Source organism: Alosa alosa, chromosome 9, assembly GCF_017589495.1.
Source record: "Alosa alosa isolate M-15738 ecotype Scorff River chromosome 9, AALO_Geno_1.1, whole genome shotgun sequence".
Classification (NCBI taxonomy): Eukaryota; Metazoa; Chordata; class Actinopteri; order Clupeiformes; family Clupeidae; genus Alosa; species Alosa alosa.
Window position 1 is genome coordinate 28,132,466 of NC_063197.1, and position 19,124 is coordinate 28,151,589.

Sequence of the window (19,124 nt, forward strand, 5' to 3'; positions counted from 1 at the left end):
AGTCTGGGGAGAGGCGCGTCACACGCCAGAACAGTTAGCCCATTTCTCACTCTCAGACCAATATAACACTTTCTACGCAGAGACACTATGGTCTTGTTAAAACAGCCAAGTACTTTAGAGTTTAATGTTGGTTAAAATTAGCCTTTTAATTGGTTCATATCGGAAGTAAATGGGACTACACCACATCTGGTGGTAAAACAACTCTGCTCAGAAAGTCGTCCCATTCCGTATCATATTTGCATTAGATAGAAATGTGAATGAAACCGGTCATCACGGTATAAAGTTTTATTAACATCTGAACAGAAATCAAAAGTTAATCCCTTTCCACATTTAATAGAATTTGTCTCCACAACTGTGAAGACATGGCATCACAAAATGATATATGATAACTTAACCAAAGGTCTGTATGTTTTGTTCAGTAAAATCCCATTTGTTAAAGCCTTTACCCAGACTGAGGTCTGTATGTTGTGGTGGAAACTCGTGTGAAAGCTGTTAAAACCAGAGATTGGCGTGGGTGTGTTGACACATGACTGGCTGTAGGTGACGGCAGCTTCCACTTTAGTGGGTGTGTAAAAAACAGTTCAAATTTGGGTCCTTTTATACTGATGTCTGGCATGTGGCAGCAGCACTGGGAGACTGCATTGTTTGGCTCACACATTATCCATGGATGATTTTGGTCAGTAGCAGGTGACTACTTTGTTTGGTGTCCATGTCCGTGTCTGTGTGTGTATTAGTGAGTTGTGGTCAGTGTTACTGCTACGTGCTTATGTGTGTGTGTGTGTGTGTGTGTGTGTGTGTGTGTGTGTGTGTGTGCGTGTGTGCATGGGGTCTGTGATAGGTGACTTGGTGTGTGTGTGTGTGTGTGTGTGTGTGTGTTAGGTGACCTCTTCCGTTTGCTTGCTGATGTGCGTGATGAGCGTTTGGAGCTCCTGCAGGCGGGTCAGCACCCACTGGGGCGGTGAGGAGTGTGGAGCGCTAGTGGCGGCCGCGGCGGCTAGTGCCTGCAGAGCCCTCAGAGCGCCTTCGGCCGCCTGCAGGTGGACATCTCCCTCCTCCCAGCGCACCCCCTCCTGGCGAGGCCGCTTCGCGCATGGCTGAGAGCAGAAAACAGGAGGGGGGCACAAGGGAAGGCAATAAGAACAAAAAAAAAACAAATAAACATGATCAAATAAATGGATAAAGAGAAATATCAGTAAAGAAAGAACACTGACCATTTGCCCCTCAGAACCAGAGGTGTAGTCTACTTAATACGCAGGACTACACAGTATACCCACTTAAAAAGCATCACCATCTCAGTATACCCACTCAAAATAGGCAAGGATATGTATTAACATTTGGGGTTGATCACAATATACCCAATACAGCTAACTAGACTACATCACAGTATATCCACTACAGCTAACTAGTACATCACAGTATACTCACTACGCTAACTAGACTACATCACAGTATACTCACTACAGCTAACTCGACTACATCACAGTATACTCACTACAGTAAAATAGACTACATCACCGCTCAGAACGTATTATTACAGATAATTATGAAAAAACCCTCACAACCTTAATTTGGTAGACTCAGTCAAGACTAGGTAAAGCCTGATGTAGCAACATGGTTTAGGCCGGCTGCAGCAGACTGCTGGCGTGGCCTGAGGGCTGCGTGGTGCTTTCTTTTCTTTTTTTTTTTTTTTTTAAGTATACGTTTTGGGCTTTTTGGCTTTATTTGTATAGGACAGTGAATAGTGAGACAGGAAGTAAGTGGGAGAGAGAGATGGGGTGGGATTGGGAAATGACCGCAGGTCGGATTCGAACCTGGGTCCCAGTGGGCACTCTGACCCGTACATGGCATGAGCGATGTAGCCTGTTGTGCCACAGCACCCCCCCCCGCGTGGCGGTTTCTATCTCTATTCACACCAGAAACGTGTCTGACGCTGCGCTGTGGTGGCCCCTTTGCCTATTAATGGAGACGCTTCCAACACACTTGCGTGTCCTGTGAAAAATAGGCGCCGGTCCGATTTCTAGCATGCAGGCGTTTTCAGCGCGCCTCAAGCCGCTCCTGAGACGTGCGTGTCACACACTGTGACAGGCAGTGTGCAAACTCTAACATGTAACATATTTCTACAACCCAAAGGGACAACTAATGACTGAACTCGGCCAGTTAAAGAGCAAACAGAGCAAGGCTACACTTTTAAACTCTATATAAGCATCTATGAGTGAGTGAGCCTAACCTCAACTGTAGCGTCTCCTTGTGACTCCTGTCCAGTCTCGGCAGTATGTGTGTACGGTTCGTCCTGCAGCTGCTCCTCTCCCCTCCCCTGTGGGTGTGCGTGTGTGTGTGGCATCTGTCCGCTCTCCAGAGCCCGCGTGTGTGTTTCCAACACCACGATCTCCGCCCTGAGACGCTCCAGACGAGCCTCCGTCTGTTCCTCCCCCACCACCATCTGGGACCGCGTGGTAAACAACAAACAAACACACACAAGCAATCAACATGTCAAACACAAATGTGACCAGCAGAGAGCACAACAGCACAACAAACCCATACTCGAATCAACAGCTCAAGCTGATTTCAGACAAGCTACTTGGAACACAAGTAGGTGGAAAATTATATACACACACACACACACGCAGTAAGGAGGATATATGCATCTGAAGTATCCAGCTCCTAAAACATCACAATGTTTTTTTAACCACAAAAACAAATAGATTTGCCAATATTTACACCAGGCAATGGAGAATGAGGAATAATGAAACAGGTCAAGATAGTTGTACAAATGTTTGGGTACCTTGCTAAGGAAGTTGACCACTCGTGTTTTAGTCTCCTCTGAAGTCAAGCCTTGGGAGATGACTTCCTCGTGATTAGTAACCTGAGCAGGGGATCAGAAAGGACCAGTTACTCCATGCAGATACTCTGAACGCATGCTTCACATAGTCTAAGGTAAACCTACCTACACATACATTTTCACTGTAGACTGTAGTGACAATGATAGTGGCAGCACCTATGACAACACTGCATGTGTTTGCAGGTATACTATGCAGTGTTTCCCATACATTGACTTATTTGTGGCGGCCCACCACAATATCAACATTGACCACCACACAATGATTTTCCAGGTTGTACTAAAATTGTGCTTAAATTTGGTTAGCATCATAACCAACCACCCTGCGCTAATTTGCTAAAAACTGTTGCATTCACGTTAATTCTGCAATCCTACCACCACAGATAGAATTCAATTCTGTGGGAAACACTGCTTATGTGGGTACATCCAGTCCTTTTGTGCTGGAGGAGGCTGAAACCTTATTGAGTGGACTTTAGAGACCGAACATTGATCATGTGGGAGAGTGCTGTGAATAAAACAAGTGTAAGGACACACTGGCGAGCCACACCGACCAGTAGGCCTTCACTGAGCTTGTGAGGGGCTGACTTTTGGGGTCAGGTGGGTGGGGGAGGGGAGACGTGTGAACGGACTGAGGGCTTACGAACCTCTGCGAAGACGCCAAAGGCCTCGAGGGCGTGCTGGTGGAGGAGCCAGGAGTCCGAGGCCAGCAGGGCGCCGAACACTGCACTGAGCCGAGGCAACACCACAGGCTGAGACACACACACACACAGAGAGATAGAGAGATCATTACTGTACATGAATGAGGTCTAGACTGACAAAGGCCTGAAGCTGACTGGAGTAAAGTCAGGCAGCGTGCGCGCGCACACACACACACAAACACACCTGTACATCCGAGGGGATGAAAACACTCCCTAGGGCAGCCAGGAATTCCAGCGCAGCCAGGGTGACTTCATCGAGGGCCTTCAGGGGAAGTAGCGCGCTCACACAGGAAACAGCCTGAAAAAGCACACTCTGTTCACCTGCACAGGCACCAACCCCATGCAGTACTCTCTGCTCCAGTCTCCTCTCCTTACAGTGCCTCATCCATATTAAAAGACACAGCACTGCATGTGAGTGGAGTCTGCTTCGGATATTTGTTTCTACCATGCACGTGTTGTGAAGCAGCGTCTCAGAGTTGTTAAAGATGACATAGAATGGATGAACAGAGTACTTTAGCTCGTTTTCTGATGTTATCATAGAAGGTATGCAACTTTGGTCTGTCAAAAAATATGCTCAGATTGTATTTTACCATTTCAGATCGTATTTTACCATTTATAAGACCATTTAAAACCCTATAGCCAAATATCCGCTGACAATAGGCTCTCACAACTACTACCTGAATCTCCAACTCAATATTGGTAACCAGAGGGGTGGTGATGTGAGGAACGGTTTGTGTCACAGTCTGTGTTCGCCTCACACTCAGTTATTGTTCAGATTCCCCCGTTTTGTTAGTGCCCATTTTAAAGTCCTAGATATGCATATGAAGTAGGAAACAATCTAGATAGATAGATAGATAGATAGATACTTTATTGATCCCCAGGGGAAATTCAATCTGTGTCGTTTCCGGTTGACAGTAGGTTTGTGGCCATGCACCAAACTCTGCTTATTCAACAAAGCCAGGTGAAAACAGTTTTCCATTCTATGCCTGCTTTAAATGCATCATTGGTGCATCTTTCATGTGTTCAATGTCTATAGCAAATGAGTGTGTGAGTGTGTGTGTACGCAGAGAGTACGTACCTGAGAGATGGTGTGTGGCTCCAGACTCTTGACCAGGCAGGCCGAGAGGGAAAGGAGCAGACACAGAGTCTGCTGAAGAGGGCCATGCTTCTGAACCTGTGGCATGTGTCAATCACACATCAGGAATGTGTGTGTGTGTGTGTGTGTGTGTGCACTAGAGACACGAGTAAGTGCTTAAGTAAGTCCTCTGCATGTTTATATGTGAGAGATTGAGTCCAGTGTGTGTGTGTGTGTGTGTATTTGTGGGAGAGGCATTTTTGTGTCTGTATGAGATTCCCATGTAGGTTTGTTTGACAGAGAATGAGTTTTTTGTGTGTGTGTGTGTGTGTGTGTGTGTGTGTGTGTGTGTGTGTGTGTGACTGAAATCGAGAGGAATATGTGTGTCTGACCTGGTTGGCGCACATGCGGGACCACAGCTGTGTGAGGATGGTGAGGACGGCCGACACACACTCCGCCTCGGGGACCTCCACCCTCACCACCACCTTCAGGCCCCACAGCACGCGGTTCTGCACACAGGACATGGGGAAGCAGCGTGAAGGACAAGCAGATGGGCTAACAGCCAGATAACAGCCAGATGTCACAATAACTCCTCTCTCTGTCCTTCCTCAAACAATGCTGGCAGTGGTTGCTCCATGAGGCCTTTTTCGATGCTTGAATGTCACTGACGATAAGAACACAGAAACAACTCTGTCCTCGACTGGCCCAACGTCACTGCCACTCTAAAGTGCCATTGTTGTGATGACGGCCACTGAAGTGGCTACTTGTGTAGCACACGGGGTTCATGGCTGTAGCCACACACACACACTTTTATTCCACATCCTTGCACTTGCTTGGTCAATGTTTTCTTTAGCTTTAGGTTTTGCATTTGGAACTGTGGACTTGTGTTTATTATGTAAAAAGACAGCATAACCTGTCTGATCTTCAAGTCCGTTTGGCCTATCTGCCTGCCATAGATGCAACACATTCTGCCTGCCATAGACGCAGCACATTCTTACGTAAGTATATATACTCTTTTGATCCTGTGAGGGAAATTTGGTCTCTGCATTTATCCCAATCAGTGAATCAGTGAAACACACTCAGCACACAGTGAAGTGAAGCACACACTAATCCCGACGCAGTGAGCTATCTGCTACAGCGGCGCTCGGGGAGTAGTAGGGGTTAGGTGCCTTGCTCAAGGGCACTTCCTACTGGTCGGGGTTCGAACCGGCAACCCTCCGGTTACAGGTCCAGAGTGCTAACCAGTAGGCCACGGCTGCCCTGGCGTAGTAAAGCAGCGGTAGTGACAGTAAGTCAGCCTGAGGTCGACCCCCGAACCCGCTACAGCAAGTTTGTATCGTTTTGCATTAATGTGTCTGCTAAATACCCGTTACTTTACTTTTACTTGACATTCTCCACGCTCACCACTCTGTCCAGGCTGCCCAGTCTGCAGCCGTCTTTCTGCCAGTCGGACACCACGGAGGCGGCCGTGGCGGTGAGCCCCTGCTCCAGGCGCGCACGCACATCTGGGGCCAGCGAACGCAGGATCAGGTGACCCCACACGCGCATGTTCTCCTCCTGAGATACGGGGAACCGCTCCAGCAGCTCCATCTGTTAACACACACACACATTTTATATCCCAAAAAAAACCCATACAAAATCAGTCAGAGAACATATATCTGCAAGTCAAAACACAATATACAGAAAAAATACACCATACATCACACACAATACACAAAAAACACACACACACAAACCCAGTGGGACCTGAGATTACTGCGCACGTTCCTGCAACACACAAGTGTTCTCTGACCCCGTGTGTTGCAGGAACACACACACACACACACACACAACTGGACTCTGACCTGGTGTGAAGGAGTCATAAGGAACAGCATACGTCTCAGCAGCAGGGACAAATGGTTCCACTGGGGTGCCTCATCTGGACATGACTTTGTCTGCAGATAAACATGGTTTACAGTCACACACACACACACAAACTGAAAGAAGATCACACAAACAAACAACCAATCCATAACTTTGGTGTGTGAGTGTGAGTGAGTGAGTGAGTGTAAGTGAGTGAGTTTCTTGCATGGGGATGGGCATTTTCCCCATTTTAAGCTGGGGCCCACACTGTCTATCCGCTTCAAATCATGGTGGCACTGATATCAAGTGTGTGGGGGTTCACAGAAAAACACCATAAATATATCTCTGTGCCACAGGTGCCATTTCACTCTATAAAGTGAATGCAGGAAGCAGTTAACCTAAACACACACACACACACACACGTGCGCACACACACACACACACACACACACACACACAGCGAGACCAGTGAACATCGCCACACAGGAGGGGTGTTTTTTGGGTGTGCCATAATGACAGCTGTCTCTAGCCACCAGACCCAATGACACCAATCGTCCCCTCAGCGAGAGGCCCGGGGACAACCCCTGCCCTGAAAGAAGGAGGTGAGGAAGAGGAGGAGAAGAGAAAAAAGGAGGTGAGGAGGAGGAGAAGAGAAAGGCTGGAGGAGGTGGATGGCTCTTACCAGGTCGGCCACAAGAAGCACGTGTTGCAGGCACAACTCTGCCGTTCCATATCTATTTGGGGTGGGGATACATGAGAATTGATCAAACAGTGATACACTGTCCATTGTCCAATCTCAAATATCAACATTGACAGAATCGCAAACTGCATCTTTCTGTGTCGACCATGATAACTCCAGCAGTAACCCTTCATACTGACTACACTGATAAGTTCTGAGGTGACTTAGGCAGCTATTGTAATGGACCCTAACGAGACTTGGGATCCTGAATCCCCTCTCTATGGCAACAGCAGAGCGCCAGTGCTTACGCCTCTGCATGACCATCTGAGGCTTTCTAGCTTTTTCATTCGAAAGCCACAGTAATGTCACACCCTACCTCATTAAGAGTCACAGTACTCTATTAGTAGCTAATCAGCCTGGGCTATTCATAAATCAAGGCTAAATTGCTGAAAGCACACACAATAAAAGCTGTGTGCTGCACCCTTGAGAGTGAAAATAAATGTGACCATTTCAGGGGGACACCTTTTCCAAGGGCCAGCCTTGAGGCACGTGCGGCTAAATCTGGGCAAGATTGGGCGTGCTGGTTGGAGAGAGAGAGAGAGAGAGCGCGAGTGAGAGGTGGGAACTCACCGTGCCAAGAAACACCAGACATCTGCGGCCAGCAACGCTGTCTGTGCGTCAGGCTGCAGCAGAGCCCGCAACAGGGAGCGCTCCTGAGAACGAGGGAGGGAGAGAGAGAGGGAGAGAGAGAGACAAGAACAGAAGAGGGGGAGAAATGCAAAGGGAAAAAAAAGGTTAAAGAAAGGGAAAGCAAGAGAGGCTTGGCTCGTGAGGCCGAGCTACACCAGGCACGTAACTGAAGCATTCCATTAGCGACACGTAAAATCCATTTTAGATGAATGGTCTATTTTTTCGAACGTACGCGCCACTATCACGCCAGGTGTAGCTATTTATTGATTATAGTGGAAGCTAATGGTTGCAGCAGGCGCCTTAACGAACGGGCAGCTTCGTTCGGTGTAGCTCAGCCCTACACAGGGAAGCTACACCAGGCACGTAACTGACGCGTTCCGTTCGCATTGCGTTTGCTGCAACAATTAACTTCCACTATAATCAATTCAATTTAGTAATTCACCTTGCAGGTTAACACAAGAAATTGTTCTGTGCCCGGTGAATTTTTTTGCGTGCAGTGCTGTTCCCTTACCAGCGGGTGAAGCTGTGGGGCTGGTAGCACAGCTACACAGGCGCAGAGCTGCACGCACACGTGCTGATGCAGGCTCACGTCGCCCTGGGCCTGGCCACGCAGCATCACCCCCGGCAACCGCACAGGCCACACCCGCTCCAGCATGCACTGACCGAAGCTTCGGAACACCGCATCAAACACACTCAGCCTAGGAGGGGAGACAGGAGAGGATGTGGTATGGGAGAGGGATGAAGGATGAGAAGGAGAGGGAGAGGGAGAGAGAAAAAAAGAACAGGAGAGAGAGAGAGAGAGAGAGAAGCTATAAACAACATAGGAAATAAACAACCAGTCCCTTCCGCAATCCATAAACGAAACACTAAATTTTTCAAACATTTCAAAAGTATACGACACCTCCGCCAGTACCAGTGCTCTCTTTACATTGACAGTTTTACGGCGGTCGGTGGTGTCCCACCTGAGTGTGTCCTCCGGGAAGCGACTGCCATCGCACCACAGCTGCAGAGTTCCATCTGGTTGGGAGGACAGCTGTGCCACCACACTGACCAGCAGCAGGCAGTGGGCCAGAGCGCTGTCCCCACTGCAGGCTGATCACACACACACACACACACACACACACACATTTGTGTCACATTAAATCGGTCGTAGAAACAATAGTTTCTAACCTCCAATCTGTTGCGATGTTCTGTGATGTAGGGTCCTGACATCAACCTCTCCTTTCTCGTCTTAGTACAATGAGTGTATCTCATTTGTACATCCCCATCATCAGGTATTAAAGGTGTAGTTCTCAATCTTGAAGAAATGTTTTTTTTTTAACTCAGCAGTCAATCAAACACACTCCTCTCTTCAGTGCCACTTTGTTTGTTACCCATTTACAAAAGCCAGTACGGTAGTGTGAATGAGCCCTGGACGTTTTGGGTGCACACGCAATGCAGGCAGCTAGAGGATGACGTAGAGAATTCAGCATAAAACATTACAATCTGCACCTTTAAAGGAACCATATGTAAGATTGTGGCCAAAACGGGTAGAGCAAATTACTGTAGAGCAGTGTATCCCCTCCCCCTCGTCTCGAGGTTGCCAACCCGGATGCCGAAACACTACTGACTTTGTGATTAGCAGATAGGTGGAGGGTGGCGCATGAGGCCAAAACACAACACGACATGACAAAACACAACATCAACATCAGTTGAGGGCTGCAACTTCACTTTTTAAATGACAATAGCCTGGCCGGACTACTGTTGTCAGTGATATAAGTATTTGAAATGAACATGATTTCTTAATGTCTAGTGACATATCACCACCAACTAAGTGTAGTGCAGTAATGTGCCGGTGCAGTGCACTCACTCTGGTTCTCAGCCAATAGGCTCTCAGCAAACGGTCGGAAGGCGAGGAGCTGGGACAGGAGCGCATCCATGGCAACGAGCACTGCCCCACTCAACTCGTCACTTAGTGCAGGAGGGAGCGAGGGAGCTCCAAGACAGGGTGGGAACTTACTGGATGGAAGGAAACAGATAGATAGATAGATAGATAGATAGATAGATAGATAGAGAGCAAGAAAGAGAGGGGGGTGGGGGTGGATGGGGTATTACGGCCCTTGTATTATCGTGAGGTAGTTCTCACAATGGCATTACCAACAGTAAATCCCATCTCTTACAAGTTGCTTACATATGTGTATGGATAATTTTCATGGATCATATGGGCATTCTTAAAGTATTGTGTTCACAAGAATGGGAAATATATGCAGTCGAAGTGGCCTTTGATTTTTGACCTCCAAAATTGCATAATTTCATGTTAGAGTCCAAGCAAACATTTGTACAAAATGTGAAGCACTTTGCTCAAGGCATTCTTCAGATATAGCGTCCACAAGACTGAGGGCCAGATGTACTAACGCGTTTGCGCCCACTTAATGTGTATTTGTTTTGCAATGTGCGTGTAAAATCATTGCGATGTATGTACAAACAGGCCGCAATGATGTAAAAGCGCAAACTGCCTGTGCGTTTTTCGTGTCATGCATATGTATTCATGGGAGGATCCAGGGGAAAGTGGGAGTTTAGCGTAAAAAGATGGCAGGGGAAGAGTAAAGAGCGCCTAATTATGTATTCCGCGGTATGTACAAAGACTGCTCGTCTTTGAAAAGCGCACGTCTATTCTGCGCCTAAATACTTCCGCCTTGTAAAAGCAGGTGTTAATCCAAATTGCAGTTCAAAGCGTCAATAAGAGAACCTTTCAAAGACAACAGAATCGCTATTTAGAGCACCCGTTTTGTAAGTATTTGTACTATCAAAAGCAACCTTAACTTTCGTTGGCCTTTTGAATGTCTTACTTTCACTTTCACGTCATTCACTTAAACTTTCCTACTTGCTAGATTTGACCAATTTTCCATAGCCTATGTGCACAAATACTTTGAGTAAAACTACTGATTTTCATTATCTCCCTGTTTGTTGACATCTTATCATGTATGGTATAATTTCACGATCGCGTTTGATTCTTTTTAACGTTGTCATCAGTTAACTTCATTCAACTGTGCTTGTATAGGCTCGTATAGGTGGACGTTCGTAAATGGGCGGAGAAAGGCGCAGTTTACACTAGTTTGATAAATACGACGGAAACTTGGGTCTGACAGCGTTCACAATCTGCGGTTTGTCCATGACGCTGATAATGCTACGTTCTCCAATTGTACGTACATCTGGCCCTCAGACTTTCATGGTCACAGTAAAAAAAAAATCTAATTTAGATATCTAATCAGATCACCTTTCAGTCCAAATCAAGATTCGTGTTACATTTTAAGCACGTGCCCCAATGCATTCTTGAGATATAGTGTTCATAAGAATGGGACTTTTGTTAAACTTAGACCTAAACTTCATCCAAACTCATACCAAATTTGAAGCATGTGCCTTTGTCGCGATCTTGAGATATTGCACTCATGTGATCAGGATGGACAGACTGTACATACGGATGTACGTACAGACATTGCGAAAACAAGATGCCTCAAAACATGATGCCCATAGCTATCGCCGGTGCGGAGGGATAATAAGGGTATTAATGTGAAGAAGGGTGGGAGAGAGATGCTTGTGGTTGACATTAAGACCAGATAGATGGCTGAATGGGGACATGTGTCTCCATTAGAACAGGTATATTCCTGGGCACTGGAGAGATGTCAGCCCAGGTGACAACCCCTTGACCGAAGGTACCTGTGGATCTGGAGGAAGAGCAGGTGAAGCCGTGGGCAGGATGCGGCCATAAAGTCTTTGAATTCCTGTTACAAACATACACACAGACACACACACACACACACTCCTGTTACCATGAGAACTGCCAAAAGAGGATGTGATAGCTGGCTTCCCAGCCTGATCTTCATTGTTCTCTGGAAGCCAATAACTGGTTACCTTCACATAGTGGACCAGAGTGTTGGCAAAGAAGCGGCACATCTTCATACTTCTCTGAAACAGCTTGACTTCTGGGCTCTGTGCCTGTTCAGAGAAAGTCAGTTTAGGTCATGTGCTACTGGACTACAGGAAACATACATCACACACACATCCTTTATCACTGCTTGCGATACTGTAGGGGGATTTCTGTGTGTGTGTGTGTGTGTGTGTGTGTGTGTATGGTGGGGGGGGGGGGGGGGGGGTTATTGCATTCAGTGTAGTCTGGAAATGTTCCCATGGGTTCAGACTAGGTGACGAACATAACTGATAAGCACTGATCCAAACTCCATTTGAAATTAGCACAAACCCATGAAATTACCACAAATTCCAGAATTGAATTGAGGCTCTTAAATTCCAATTCAATTCTTGAAGTTCACTTGCATTTCAATTGAGGTAGCAAACAGGAAGCAGAATTGCAATTCGAATTGTGCACAACCCTGTCATATATACAATGTCACACTTAGTCATCTATTTCAAGATGAACACACAAGAATCCTCCCTCAATTTCTTCAGACAATTCATGTCTGCAAAATTTCAAAACCCAACCTCCACAATATACCTTGAGGCTGACCACATGTTCATATACACAGCACTGTGTGCACTTACTGTACTAACTGCAGGTGCTTGATACCTGTCAATACTGTAAACTGTACATGTTTACTATTTTGTCTGGCTATGTGCACACAGGTATATGTCTAATACCTTTAATCCTTCCTGTTTGATTTGTTCTGCTAGTTCCAAGCAGCCGTTTAGAGAGCCTTGGAGGTCCTCACACAAACAGGACGTGATGTCAGCATGACGCAAGTGCTCCTCCACCAGAGACTGGTATTTCACACTTTGCCTGGAATCAGTGATGATGGATCGACAATGGCATACAATGATCAGCCCAACCCAACCAAACTGTTTTTATTTTCAGTATTGCAGCGGCCTGTATTGGTCATTGTTTTCAAAGCGATAAGTCCAAACAGTGTGTTGTGAATGCCTGATAAAAGCACCAAATGGACCACATACTTGATAATGAATTTCCAGGTATTGGCATGCAAGGCCATGTCCAGGCTGGAAATGATGGAGCAAATCTCCAGAAGACTGTGGATCACTGAGAAGGAAAACGAAAGTTCATCAAAAGTTTGTCTCAGATCTGACTTATTCTCTTTTTTTTTTGCACAGAGACAAAAACACACCACATACACACACACACACACACACACACACAAAATCAACCCCGCTCACTCTCTAATGAAGGCAATAAGTATATATACTTTTATGATCCCGTGAGGGAAATTTGGTCTCTGCATTTAACCCAATCAGTGAATTAGTGAAACACAAAATTCGGTGAATTAGTGAAACACAAACAGCACACAGTGAACACACAGTGAGGTGAAGCACACACTAATCCCGGCGCAGTGAGCTGCCTGCTACAACGGCGGCGCTCGGAGAGCTGTGAGGGGTTAGGTGCCTTGCTCAAGGGCACTTCAGCCGCGGCCCACTGGTCGGGCCACGGCTGCCCCAATAGCTAAGGCACGTTAGAACATTAATTAACATTTTTAACATTATAGCCATTTTTATGAAGACCTTTCTTCATTTTTCAGGGTTTTTCCTGCATAGAGCATTGTGAGGCAGCCGCCTCAATCAAATTTAGTGTCGGCTCCACCTACCGACAAATTTCTAGTACTTGTTTTCACAAAAACCATTATCTCCAAACATGCATTGACAGTTGTAATTGCAATTGTGGCTCTATACCACTACAGCAGTGTAATGCCGCTATACCAAGTCTGTGCATCAGGCAAAGCAATCCAACATTGCACCCTGACTTTGCGGCTCTTGAAACAGGTGTAAATCTTTTACAACCAAGCACACCCAACTTCCTGAAAAAAGTTTCCTTAAATTAACATTACATCCCTTCAGTGTAGTCTATGTTCTTTTTGCAGGCATGTCTCAATCACACATTATTTTAAAAACAGAGTTTGCGAGGGGGAGAATCACGACGACAGGTCAAACAGTGCAGAGTGCAACATTTTCCTACTCAGTCAGTAGCACACTTCAGTAGCACTTTGTTCACTTCAGTGGATTTCTTTTATACCTGTAACAATGTCGGAGACGTCTTCATCTGAGGCTGCTTCATGCAGGCTGATGTGGTCCAGTAGCTCTATTAGGCCTTTCTGCAGACTGTAGGCCTCCTTGAAAAGTGTCTGCAGCAAATCCCCAACCAAAGACAGGCGTCCACTGTACACCACCTCGCTATCCTGCAACAGGCATAAACCACATTCTAAAACGGACATATCAGGCCCTTGCATAAGATTGGCTGAATCGCGTACGATGCCGTTGTAAAACCAGATGCAACCCTTCATGGTGACCGCATTTTCGTTCTATATTATGCCACTGCCACTAATTGATACAAAAGTTAGAGTTACTGCGTCTTAGCAGTGCTTCACAACTATTCTGATAGAAGACACATAATTCTTGGCAGAAGAATGATTATCTATGAATAAATCATTATAGTTGTTGTTGCTGTGCTTATGAAATCTTGCCAGGTACAGTATACTGTACGTGGCGCAACCCGTCCATTTTTCAGTGCCTTTAGAACAGCTAAGGGACGATGTTCGGCACGACGTGAAGCATTCCAGCATAATGGATGTGTGTGTGTGTGTGTGTGTGCATGATGAGTGAAATGTGACTTGTGTGGGTGTGAATAGCTGAGCGGCCGATGTTAGGCACGACGTGAAGCATTACAGCATAATGAATAATGTAATAGTGTAACATCGCAACTTCTATTACAAAACCAAAAAATATACCGCTACCACTAACAGAGAATTGCCTCTGTTCTGGTTCATGCTCAAGATGTTGGTTGGTCAGTTGGTTTTGAAGCACCAAAGAATAATTGCTTTTTCCTGTGAACCAGAGTGAGCATGCCTGTCTACAGTTCAGTGATTATGCACACAACACCCTCTGTTGTTGACGTATCCTTGGTTCTGTTCAAAACAGGTGGAAATGCGGCTGGCTCACTAGATCATTGGTTCCCAAAGACTGGGTCGTAGGAGATTTTATTTGGGTCGCTAGCATAGCCTAGTGACAATTTATGTTGTGTAATACCCCTAGCTTATACCTTATATAGCTTAGGAAAGCTAACAGCTTTCTGTTTGGATCTAGTTTGTTAACTACCACAGTCACGAGTTGGTCCCCAGAAAAAAAGTTTGGGAAACACTGTACTAGATAATTAGCCTAGAAATCTAGACGCGCCCCTAGCGGCAGCGAATTACATTTGCTGCCAGGGCTAGTCTAGCAACTCTCAGTTGGCTTGTGAGCTCCAGAAATCTAAACTTAATCAGGCAAATGAAATCGTGTATAGAGTCGTTAGGTGGGCTTAACATAATGATTGATGGCAGAGTTGCAATGGTTTGGCTTGAATTCCCTGCTACTTGAAAACAAATAAGATGGATGTTGCTGCTGGCGAACAGTGTGACACGAGTTAAGCTTTTATTAAGTTGGCAAATGTTTGAACTAGCCAACTAGCTCCGCTGGTGGGAAACGCATGGGACTCATAGCGCTGCCGCTGTCCTATTGCGTGCAGAGGGAATTTGAAAGACAACTGATTATCCCGCCCCTCGGACTGAGCACTGCGAACGGTGAGTGTCCAGACCCTACATTTTAATGTCTGGCTCGTCAGGCTACTAGATAATACCAAGCTTCAAGAAGCAGTTCTTTGTTGGTCGAAAAAACGCCCTATGATACAAACACAGATAGTGGATTTGGTTGTAATATTAAGGACCCTAAAATCTACTGTAGACATGAACAGTGGTCATGCTTTGGGTACCTTGCAGTGCTGGAAAGTGTTTCTGAGGAGGTAGAGGACACAGGAGGGGACAGAGCGCACTTCGGACAGACGGGAAACACCTTCCAGAGCACACATATGCCTCACACACATAGTCACTGCCTCAAGTGTCTGTACCATCACCTGTAAACCCCAACACACACAAAGTAATTAGTTGAGCCTCCAAATTAACTACCCAAAGGTAATAAGGTAGCACACACAAATCTTCATAGAACTGGACACATCTTTATTTCACCAGTTTATTTTTAGCCAAGTCTAAACCAAATATGCCAACATTTCAGCCACATGGCCTTAACCAAAGCATTAAATAGCTACACCACTGTAGCTCATTTTAGCAAAATACATGCTTTGGCTTGACACAGAGGGTGTCCTGGATTTGGAACTATAGAGTGCACTCTCTGAGGCAGGCCAGCCAGAGAGGTCTTACCTGAAGAATATTCCTCAGTGAGGCGGTCAGCTCTGTGTTTTGACTGGACAGCCCACTGACTTGACTGGAGATTTCATCCATCAAATTACCAAATACTCCCACCACCTACACACATAATACCTTATTTTCTGATGTAAAGTGACATTTAACAATTGCACACCTTTTTTGAGGATATTGATGATAATATTTTTGTAAGGAAGTGCACATATATATATGCACAATATGATATATATATATATATATATATATATATATATATATATATATATATATATATAGATATATATATATATATATATCATAGTGTATGGAGTGTTAAAACAAGGATGGCTACTATAATTTGGGCATCTGTAAATGGGCTATAATGTATCTGCCTAGACAACAGGAGCCTACACACCTTTGGTAGAACTTTAGAAAAGCACTCCTCCTCCAGTTCAGACAGACGTAAATGTGGAAGAAACATGTCCATGATTATCCTCAGCACACCTAATGATGCAAGTTACACAGGACAGTCTATGTCACTGATTGATTGTGTATTAGTTCAGCTTGCAATTCATTTAACGTTAATACTTACGTATGTGATCTGTCCAACTATCAGTGAGACAATGAATTGAGTAAAAGGAGTTAAAGAATGATACCTTATAAAGCTGCTACTTCAGTTTCCAACCAAACACCACATGTATAACAGTGATTGACAACAAATGTATTTCGTAATTAACAGTGAAAGGATATGACGAGCTTGGGCAGCACTGTCTTCAGCTCCTTTTTGCAGGTGTCAGGGCTCCACTGCTCAACCTCCTCGAGAAGGGTAGTTTGCGACATGGTGGTTTTCTCCCCGAATTCAAGGTGAATGTTGTCGAGTTACATTCAGTAATCTGTCAGAGATTGCATTTTAGCTTTTAGCAGCTAAACTGTAGAATGTTAGCTGCGTTAGGTTAACTGTTGAGACTGTTAAGGAAGTAAAACTAATTTTACCTAACGTTAGTCCACGAACATTAAGCACTGCACACTGCATAATTTAGAAACAACCATTACTCAAATTAAATATAAAATTCACCATTAATAGACACACATACCGATTTTGTTCACGGCCACGTTAATTTAGCTGTTAACGTTAGTCAGGCAAGAAGAGAGTAATTTTAACACTCATCATCTGCTGCTGCCCTGATCACTAAAGCGAAGTTTTCTTTCATTCACGCTGAAAATAGACTCCAAAAGGTGGAACTGTCCTTGAGGTGTCCAATGACAAATATTAGTTTTCGCATAAAAGCATGGTTTTTATGAAATATTTACGACATGGATGCTGCTTGTTGTTCAGAAGCAAAGCTAATCATAAATTGTTTACAGTCTGTTCTAAATTTCGCGCGTTCTGTTGCCGTCACCAGTCATAATATTTTCGGCAATGTACCGCCACCTTTGGTTTGGAGTACTAATTGCTAAAATCTATGCCCTATGCCTAAGCTATTTGCAGCAGAGCAAAACCAAAGCCAGGATCTCAGGATTTTATTACAGTTTTTTCTGAATGCTGAAACACAACTGTGATTCTTATAGCACAATTTCTAAAACTATTAATACTTATAGCAAAACCACTCACTGAGTTCGCAAAAGTAAAAGCACAAACACTGCTTTGCACTCAGTTTGCAATTTTGTAACACACACTTTGCACAACTGTAGGCACAACTCACTACACAGCACTCTTTTTGCAGAACTGTAAACACAACTCATGTGAAAACTGTTTTAGATAATTAGTTCACTTTGCAATCAGCCTAAGCACTAAGCCACAGGTAATGTACAATGGGTACAATAGAGGGAGCAGGAAGAGTGAGAAAGGAAAGAATTAGGGGAGGCTGAAGAATAGGACATGGAGGTGAAGAAGTAGGAGGAAGAAGAGGAGGAAGAGGATGCGGAGGTGAAGAAGTGAGAGGGAGAGAATGACAAGGACAAGGAGGTAAAGTTAGAGGAAGAGGACAAGGAGGAGCAAGAGGAGGATGGGGAGGGGGAAGAGGAAGGGTAAGAAGAGAAAGACATTTTTACAGGCAAAAAAATCAGTCTACATGTGGGGATATTGTCATGTCAGGCCTGGATACGGCATTCCAGAATATATTTTCCCCGGTGCCTTGGACTAGGACATCGCATGTGATGTAGACGAAATTTTGAGAGAGACGACCCGATGTAGACTGAATGGTTTTGTCTCAGTGAAATGCTAGTTTGTGTTTTGACTTGTAAAAACACACTTGTGTTTGTTTTGATGTGTGTAAATAAACACTAATACTTGAAGTTTGGTCCCCTGTATGTTTACAGAACTATGACAAAAGTATGACCTCAAACTGACATAGTCTACCTTGTGCACAGAGAAAACAAAAGCCAGATGTTTTTTATTCATACCATCAGTATGTAGTTGGCACATTGTGTGCTTACTATTGTGATGGCTTGTGTTTACTGTTTGATACGAAAACACCATTTTTACGAAAGTTAAGCAAGGTGTGTTAGCTTTTGCAAGAGAACTACAGTGTTTTGCTGATTGGGTGAAAGGTTTGTGTGTAGAGTTTTGCAAAAAAAGCCATAGTTACAAAAAATTTGCTTAAGCGATCAGAAAAAACATAAGTAAACTAAAGTGCAGTTGAAGTATACAGCCTAGTATAATTCCCAAGTTTACTTTAAGTTTACTAGTATAAATGTGGTATACTTGTAAGTGTACTATTTTAATATTATTTTTTACTAATATTTTTTATATTAGTAAACTCATAAGCATACTTTATTTTACTGCAACTACAGGGTAAACTGAGTACAGTTGAGAGACTTTTTGCTCACACAAAATCAAACAAAAATTAGGTACTGAAAATAAGTGATTTTCCACATGACATTTCATTAGCTTGTAGACTAAAATATATTATTAATCAATAATCCATAAGTATTCTATATTTTTCAATTAGGTAGCCTACAGTTTCAACACCCATTTTTAATGATGTATAGTTAACTAACCGTTCATTAAAAAATGTAATACATGAAAACCATAGCAATTGCAAAGTATTTTTAATTTAAATTCATTAATTTAATTTAAATTAGCATTGGTTAAAAGGAATAAAACAATATGTGACACAGGAACAGATAACGTGGC

General features: G+C 44.4%; 1 protein-coding gene across 1 annotated transcript; it reads right to left on the reverse strand.

Annotated features, from left to right (window-relative positions):
• Positions 1-809: 809 nt before the first annotated feature.
• c9h1orf112 (chromosome 9 C1orf112 homolog) lies at positions 810-17,363 on the reverse strand. Its single transcript, XM_048252826.1, has 25 exons — positions 17,083-17,363; positions 16,739-16,881; positions 16,581-16,620; positions 16,404-16,492; positions 16,007-16,111; positions 15,562-15,702; positions 13,831-13,993; positions 12,762-12,846; positions 12,453-12,591; positions 11,712-11,795; positions 11,517-11,581; positions 9,670-9,818; positions 8,783-8,912; positions 8,332-8,518; positions 7,761-7,843; positions 7,134-7,185; positions 6,454-6,543; positions 6,014-6,199; positions 5,002-5,118; positions 4,613-4,708; positions 3,719-3,832; positions 3,481-3,585; positions 2,783-2,863; positions 2,228-2,440; positions 810-1,094 (listed from the first exon to the last, which is right to left on the reverse strand). The coding sequence occupies exons 2-25, from the start codon at positions 16,826-16,828 to the stop codon at positions 876-878; spliced, it is 2,823 nt and encodes a 940-aa protein (XP_048108783.1). The 5' UTR covers positions 16,829-16,881; positions 17,083-17,363; the 3' UTR covers positions 810-875.
• Between the last annotated feature and the right edge of the window lie 1,761 nt (positions 17,364-19,124).